The 8,649-nt window shown below is 42.5% G+C and overlaps 1 protein-coding gene across 1 annotated transcript in view; it reads right to left on the bottom strand.

Annotated features, from left to right (window-relative positions):
• The window catches only part of LOC107737266 (centrosomal protein kizuna-like), a gene marked incomplete at its 3' end in the record, with an annotated part of 53,787 nt that overhangs the window by 8,240 nt on the left and 36,898 nt on the right, over positions 1-8,649 (bottom strand). The window contains exons 11-13 of the mRNA XM_016548731.1: positions 5,512-5,677; positions 4,914-4,976; positions 4,085-4,171 (exon numbers count right to left, since the gene is read on the bottom strand). Coding sequence (XP_016404217.1) covers positions 4,085-4,171; positions 4,914-4,976; positions 5,512-5,677 — 316 coding nt within the window. The remainder of the gene's footprint in view (positions 1-4,084; positions 4,172-4,913; positions 4,977-5,511; positions 5,678-8,649) is intronic.

Raw genomic sequence — 8,649 nt, 5'->3', positions numbered from 1 at the left:
AAGGAGGGGGCTTTGTAGAAAACGAAGCGTTTGAGAGAGGCGGGGCATAGAGGACCTACAATAATGTACAGTATTTGAAAAATAATGTGTTTTTTGAACATTAAAGCATGTCAACATATTCTGTTACACCAAATACACAAAATAATGATCTTTAAAAAAGCATCATATGACCCCTTTAAATAAACCCACTAATCCTACCCTGTTATTTTTCATAAAGCAACAGAGTGGGACATTAAGAAACAGCACGCGAGCGAGCGAGATCTGCGCTACATGCCTGCAATAGCAGAAGACACAATAGCAGCTGAAGAGGAGGAAGCTGTGGCATGCAGCCTTAAACAAAGTGCAGGAACAAGAGGCCTTTACATGGAGTGAAGCTGCTTATTCCAGCGCTCTCCTTCCTGAATCACTGCGGCACACAGGCGTAACAAATACCGCCTGGTCTGTCCACACAGCCTCTGAATTATAACACAATAAAACGCTGTGTTTGATAAAAGTATTTTGCAGTAAAAACGGCACGCTGACGAGGAAGAGAGCACAGGGAAGGGAATTAAGAAAAAAAAAAATGGGGGTGGATATGAAAGACCCCAATTATCTTCAGTGCTATAATAGTGAAATGAACACACATAAATGTGTTAAGAGTATCTCTTTGCATCTTGTATGGACTGCATGTATTTAATCTGGAAAGCTTATTATGGGCGCGTCATTGCTATGCAAAGCAGTGCCTGACGCTTTTCTCTGGTCTTTTCAGCCCAGCGCAGTGTTTGGCCAATAGGCCTGGCCCCCCGCCTCTCATTGGGCATTCATAACATGCAACATTTGCACAATGTATCTCTCAAAAGACTGCTGAATAGGGGGCCTTAATACTCATGTAAACAACTGCAAACCAATTACTTAATGAATCAGCCCCCCACATAATGAGGAGGTACACAGAGGCCCATAAATGCATTTTTTTGCACCAAAGCGCTTGCTTTAAACTCTGATTCTTCAGCTACGGTCTCGGCTTAAGCGCAAAATCATAATTATGGCTAAGAAAGAGAGGCACTTGATTTATTTTATTTTGCTTTATTACTATTTTGTTGGGAGTTTTGGTTCGAACCAGAAGGTCTTTTAATGTGCCCATCGGCTCAGTGACAGAATGACAGCAGTAAGTGACGGAGACGAGAGAGCGAGAAAACAGAGAGGACAGGGAACAGCACATGTAGTGTTCTACTTCAACGCAGCAAAAAAACACTTGTAGAGGCAATAAAGCGCAAGAAGTGACTGGCAAGAGGAATTCTTCAACGCAGCAAAAAAACAAAACAAAAAAAAGGCCACGAAATGTTTTACCTGAAAGCTAAGCAAATGCTCCAATGCTAACCATCATCTTTGCTGTGAGCTTTAAACAACCTCTAACCCTCCACAAGCGATGGAGAGTCTCCGGCAGGGTTCTCTCAGGAGCTCCGTGAGGTTCTGGGATGATCGAAAATCATCTCGCACTAGAGACAGCTTATGTTTATTAATGAGGCCATTCATTGGGCAGACTGTGGCATCCATCAGAGAGCTCTGTCAGAGTGCAATCATTATACCCTTTCCTCTTCAAATAGAGTAAACTAGCTGAGACAGAGAGAAAGGGGAGGCGGGCAAAGAGTGGGCATAAAGACTGGGCAGAAGAGAGAAAAGGAGCAAGAGGGAAAAAAAAGACAGAGAGACAGGGAGGGAAACTTTCGACTCTTGTGTCAGCGTGATGCTCGGAAAAGCATGTGAAATCAGAGACGATTACTCTTCTCGAGGTTCACCCATCCATTACCTGCCCTAATGGATTCGTGGAGGAGAGGCGCTGCTGGGAGGGCTGCGTGTGTCTTAGCTGATTGTGTGAACTTGTGTTGATGTGAAAACCTAAACATTGTACCCTCAAGATCCTTTTTCTTCATTCAAAGCCCTGATTTACTGAAGCAATCAAATAATGCCGATGATGAGAGAGGAAGCTCTGAATGAAAATACAGCTTGACTGATGCCTCCCACGTGAACTTGTGTTAATGATGCTAAGAGTGTTTTCAAGGACAAACACATTGCTTTTTTATTAAAAGAGGACAAATGGAAATACTTATATATATATATATATACAACTTTATAAAAAAAAAATAAAAAAATTAAAAATCAGGCATTTGATAGAGAGCTGTGCGATGATACAGTTGACGATATCTAAAAAATGACACAGCCAAGATTTGCTATATAGTACATGATGCTTAAAAAGTGAGTGTACCGTATGTGACCAGGTAAGGCTGGATTATACTTAAAGTAGTTGTATAATTCATTATTAATTTGTGAATTAATTTGTAATTAAATGGAATACATACATTATTATTACTGATCTAAACCTGGCATTAATATATGTAATTAGTGTTTTGGACATGTATAATATCTACAGTGTTTACTCCAGTCACACTGAAAAAAAACACACAAAAAAACATCAATGATCTTCCTGATCTCATTCGTGGCCAACCATGTTAGTCTGAATTCAGAGCTGTATTATGGGCCAGACCAATGGGACCAGTGCCCTGGTCCACACAGTCCACACAGCCTCTGAATTATAACACAATAAAACGCTGTGTTTGATAAAAGTATTTTGCAGCACGCTGACGAAAGACCCCAATTCTCTTCAGTGCCATAATAGTGAAATGAACACACATAAATGTGTTAAGAGTATCTCTTTGCATCTTGTATGGACTGCATGTATTTAATCTGGAAAGCTTATTATGGGCGCGTCATTGCTATGCAAAGCAGTGCCTGACGCTTTTCTCTGGTCTTTTCAGCCCAGCGCAGTGTTTGGCCAATAGGCCTGGCCCCCCGCCTCTCATTGGGCATTCATAACATGCAACATTTGCACAATGTATCTCTCAAAGACTGCTGAATAGGGGGCCTTAATACTCATGTAAACAACTGCAAACCAATTACTTAATGAATCAGCCCCCCACATAATGAGGAGGTACACAGAGGCCCATAAATGCATTTTTTTGCACCAAAGCGCTTGCTTTAAACTCTGATTCTTCAGCTACGGTCTCGGCTTAAGCGCAAAATCATAATTATGGCTAAGAAAGAGAGGCACTTGATTTATTTTATTTTGCTTTATTACTATTTTGTTGGGAGTTTTGGTTCGAACCAGAAGGTCTTTTAATGTGCCCATCGGCTCAGTGACAGAATGACAGCAGTAAGTGACGGAGACGAGAGAGCGAGAAAGCAGAGAGGACAGGGAACAGCACATGTAGTGTTCTACTGGTGCTCGAGTGCAGGGTACTTGTAGAGGCAATAAAGCGCAAGAAGTGACTGGCAAGAGGAATTCTTCAACGCAGCAAAAAAACAAAACAAAAAAAAGGCCACGAAATGTTTTACCTGAAAGCTAAGCAAATGCTCCAATGCTAACCATCATCTTTGCTGTGAGCTTTAAACAACCTCTAACCCTCCACAAGCGATGGAGAGTCTCCGGCAGGGTTCTCTCAGGAGCTCCGTGAGGTTCTGGGATGATCGAAAATCATCTCGCACTAGAGACAGCTTATGTTTATTAATGAGGCCATTCATTGGGCAGACTGTGGCATCCATCAGAGTGCTCTATCAGAGAGTGCGATCATTATAACTTTCCTCTGCAAATAGTGTAAACTAGCTGAGAGAGAGCGAGGGGAGGTGGGCAGAGTGGGCATAAAGAATGGGCAGAAGAGACAGAAAAGAAGAAAGAGGGGGGAAAAAAAAGACGCAGACACAGGGAGGGAGACTTTCGTCCCTTGTGTCAGCGTGATGCTCGGAAAAGCATGTGAAATCAGAGACGATTACTCTTCTCGAGGTTCACCCATCCATTACCTGCCCTAATGGATTCGTGGAGGAGAGGCGCTGCTGGGAGGGCTGCGTGTGTCTTAGCTGATTGTGTGAACTTGTGTTGATGTGAAAACCTAAACATTGTACCCTCAAGATCCTTTTTCTTCATTCAAAGCACTCTCCACATTTTTGAAATGTAACTGGGTTAAATGGGCGCTGCACATGTAGTTTAAAAGAGAAAGGGCTATTTATGTACATATATTATTAAAATTAAAAAGTGATTATTATTTTCTGTTACCTGACGGCTCAGAATTCTGCTCCTCCGAGTCACTCCAGTGCCTCTCTTGTGCCACAGACTGTTTAAGCAGCTGATATGCTTTGGTCTCTATAGAAAAAAATAAAAAATAAAAACAATTACAAAATGCGAAAGCAGCTAGTCAAATATTTGCTAAAGACCTCGGCTTCCAACTTTCCAGAGTGATGTAATACGAAAGGCAACAGAACTCAACGCAGTCTTCATTAGCCACCTGTAAACAGCGCATAAGCAGCCAGGGACAGCAGAGGCGGTTTTCTACTACCATAATGCCTTTGATTAGTTGCAGCGAGAAGCTGGACTTCTCTCTCCGTGGCGCTCTTGGGCTAGCCCTGCGCATGAAAGGCACAGTTTGAAATCAGATAGCCAAGTGGAATAATGGATAGTTTTACATTTCTGAGCTGGCGCTGGGACTTGCTACACGAGGCTTTTCAAAGGATGCCTTGACATCCAGTCTTTTCAAGTCTGCCTCTGGCTGGCATTGTTTAGCAGATAATGAGAACCAATGACAGATCTTGTGCGGCACCCCCAACCCGGCCGGTGGACAATTAAACCTCCGCATTATGCGCTCTGAGAATCTCAGTTTCAGCCATACCTAGAGCAGAAGAAAAGAGACAGGTTTGTTTTCTCTGCCGATAATTAGAAGAACTGTTCCACTCTTCAGGTGGGACTTTGACCTCTGATTCACCTTGATCATCCTTTCACAGCTATCCAGTTGGGAAAAAAGGGACCCCATTATCTACTGCGTGAGGAGAAAGACAAAACGGACACAGAAGAACTCCCGAACGGGCGCTTCTTCGATCTGCCTTTTTACCTCTAATAGGAATACTTTCCACTGGGCTTTGGTCGGCACTGTCCTCTTCAGCACTTTGAATTCCTGAAACAAAGAAAAGAGAAGGAAAGCGCAGCTCAGAGAGACGGTGGAAGAGCAAGACAGAGGAGAAACGAGAAAGAAAAGAAAGCGAGAGAGAGCTCTGGAAGGGGGTTGGGGAGCTTTTTGAATCTGAACAGCCGGACTGATTAAGACAGGTTTAAAGGGAGAATGAAGGCTGGCTGGCTTTGTCAGAAATGAGATTTGGGCAAAAGTGTATTCTCATGAGGGTCAGAGCTCTGGCATCCTGCGAGTACTCGAGGTCTCCTCTTCAGCCTTCATCAGAACGGAGCCACAGAGCTGATGTTTCCCTGCTTTAAGCACTGAAAATGAACCCTTAATGTGGCTTGCCTGCTTTTGGGGAGTCCCTCTCAGATTCTCTCTCTGAGCTATACTGTCTGGCCGAGCACAGCTCTTAACAACTGTGTGTATTTAAACAAGCTATTCATTTGAAACCGGAAAAGCAGATCTTTGCAAAAAGCTGAATTTGTAAATGCAATAAAGTGCCAGCTAAGCTGAAATGTCAAACTAGCCTACTAACCTTGTGTTCCAACAGTTTGCTTATTTGTTTTGGAAGGCCTCGCCGGCTTGATTTCCACACTGTCATCCAGAAGAGAGGGCAAGCTGCAAGAAGATGACAGTTCACTTTCTGATGGCTGATGGGTCTCAGATTCGTGGGTCAGAAGCCTCTTCAACAGCTCCCCTGCCTGGATGACAAAGGGACGACTTGTCTTTATTTTAGGGTTCTCACACCTTTTGACTTTTCTATAATTTTCCCAGACATACATGATTAGAAAGAATAGCTAGAAAAAAATGTTATTCATTGTGTGTACAGTGTCCAGATTCAACCTGACTAGATTCAATGTGAGATTTAATTTTTGTTTTAATTTGCTAAAACAAAAAACATGTAGGATTACCACATAGAATCAGCACCCATTGAGTGTTTGTTCATTAAACATTTTGGCAGTACTATTGAACACATTTTACCATGTATTTGAATTTTATAAATCTAATCTCCAGAATTCCACATATTTTCTAGCAAAAATCAGTGCAGAAAAAGGCCTGATGATCACTCACTGCTCAGCCTCTTATCTTTTCACATACAAATTATACATTTTTACATATATTATATCTGAGGGCTGATACCACAGACAATAAACGGCATGAGGGAAGCTAGTGACTGACTTAAACCAGGAAAAATAAAAACTAAAATCATTATACTTATTCAGAGCTCTGCTCTCAACTCAAAACTGTTTTTAAGCAATATTGCAAAACACTAATATTACTAATCTTAGTAAACTGTTAGTTAGATTGTTAGTAGTCATGCTCGGGTCAGGTCCTGAGATCGGAATTACGTTTCTCTGGATGAGATACAGAGCAGACAAAACAACAGAAATATACATAAACAATATGTAAACCACAACTACTGTATAAAGCAAGCCAAATAGTCACTGCACAAGTAAAAAATGCTGATAAATTCTGCAGGGTGTCAAGAGAAACTGAATCAGAAATAATGACAAGGAAGGGAGGTCAGATGTCAAATATGATCATACCCTAGCAATAGATTCACCCATCAGAGGCCAAATGCCACATGACACAGTCTCATAACAACAGGAGAGTAACATCAACCCCATGACCTCATTTTAACAAAAATGTGGAGAACTTTATAAAACTGGAATTTATAGCAGGGCTGCCCCTAGGAAAGACCCATATATATTTTACAGGATGAGATCATTTTACTGGATCAGCTGCATCATATTTAATATGTAATTATTACATATTCCAGGATAATAATGCCTCCATATTCACCACTACAAACATTACAAAGTGGTTTTATGGGCACTAGCATGAATCACTGAAGCTTTAAGAGCAGTTTCAGCACTGCTGAAGTAGATTTCCAGTTTAATTCATTAAAGAATTTGAGTTTTTCCTAGAAAAATGAAAAATAAATAAATAAAAAAATAGGTTTGTTTTGATGCATAAAAATGCTCCGGTTACTAACGTAACCTCGGTTCCCTGAGATAAGGGAACGAGCGTTGCATTGACACGCTTATGGGGAAACTCCTGTTTACTCTGATATTGAAGTCTGATTTGTTCACGTTCGTGTGGCTGCACGAACCAATGGCACTTCAACCCGCCAAAAGGGGAGGAGCCGACCTTTATATAAGTCGGCTCTGAGCGCCATTTCGGCAGAATCTTTCGACTGAAGCGACAGTCATCGATTCGAGGGCAGCCTTATTGCACGGCAGCCTACGCAACGCTCGTTCCCTTACCTCAGGGAACTGTGGTTATGTTAGTAACCGGAGCGTTCCTTTTTGAATGGTCTCTCCTGTTGTGTAAACACGCTTATGGGGAACACGTCCAATAGCGCTGTGCTATAAGCAAGTGCAGAAATGAAGCTACTCTGCGAGCCCAGCCCCAAAGCACTCGTACTGAGGGCTCCCGTAAGCATGAGCCAATAATGAGACCCAAGGGGTTTAGGCTGAGGACTACATAACATAACCCTCTCCACTTACAAAGATGATTAGGAGGAATTAAGTGGACAAAATCTGTGCCTGCAGGCCAGGGACATCCAAGTTATAAAACCTGGTGAAGGTAGATGGCGACGATGCGCTGCACAAATATCAGCAATAGAAATCCCGCTGGACCAAGTCAAGTCAAGTCACCTTTATTTATATAGCGCTTTTAACAATACAGATTGTCAAAGCAACTGTACAGCATTAATTAGGAAAATAGTGTGTCAATAATGCAAAATGACAATAGTAAACACTCAATTTTCAGTTAAAGGCAGTTCATCATTGAATTCAGTGATGTCATCATCCAGCTCAGTTCAGTTTAAATAGTATCTGTGCAATCAAGTCGACGATATTGCTGGAAATTAAGTGTCCCCAACTAAGCAAGCCAGAGGCGACAGTGGCAAGGAACCAAAACTCCATCGGTGACAGAAGCCCTGTAGAAGTCCATTCCTCTGGTGGAGTGGGCCCTCACACCTAGGCCTGAGGCGTAAGCCAAGGCTATAGCATCCACTATCCAGTGAGACAGTCTCTGCTTCGTAACCGGCAGCCCTTTAGAACGGACTCCGAAGCACACAAAGAGCTACTCTGAATGTCTAAACAGGCCAGAGCGCTCAACATACACTCTAAGAGCCCATTGGGGAGCGCTAGAAGGGTGATGACTTGTACTCTAAATGGTGTGGAGAGCACTTTCGGCACATAGCTGTGTCTCGGTTTGAGGACGACTCTACAGTCGTTAGGCCCAAACTCAAGACAGGAAGCACTGACTGACAGTGCTTACAGGTCACCCACTCGCTTGATCAACACTAAAGCCAAAGGGAGGGTGGTCTTAAACGACAGAGGCCGCAAGTCGGCCGACTGGAGCAGCTTAAAGGGAGGGCCCCGTAGGGCCTTGAGGACTAAAGATAAGTCAAGTCACCTTTATTTGTATAGCGCTTTATACAATACTGTGCCAGAGCAGCTTTACAGTGTCAAACAGGAAAATAGTTTGTCAATGATGCAAGAAGACAATAACAGAGCCATTTTTCAGCTAAAATCAGTTCATTGATGATTCAGTGATGTCATCATCCAGTTCAGCTCTCTTCCAATAGTGTCTGTGCAATCAGTCAAGCGTCCCCAACTAAGCAAGCCAAAGGAGACAGTGGCAAGGAACCAAAACTCCATCG

The sequence above is a fragment of the Sinocyclocheilus rhinocerous genome, unplaced genomic scaffold (assembly GCF_001515625.1).
Source record: "Sinocyclocheilus rhinocerous isolate Xijiao unplaced genomic scaffold, SAMN03320098_v1.1 scaffold1636, whole genome shotgun sequence".
NCBI classification, from domain to species: domain Eukaryota; kingdom Metazoa; phylum Chordata; class Actinopteri; order Cypriniformes; family Cyprinidae; genus Sinocyclocheilus; species Sinocyclocheilus rhinocerous.
Note: the sequence above shows the minus strand (reverse complement) of the source record. Positions and strands in the feature narration are given on the sequence as shown.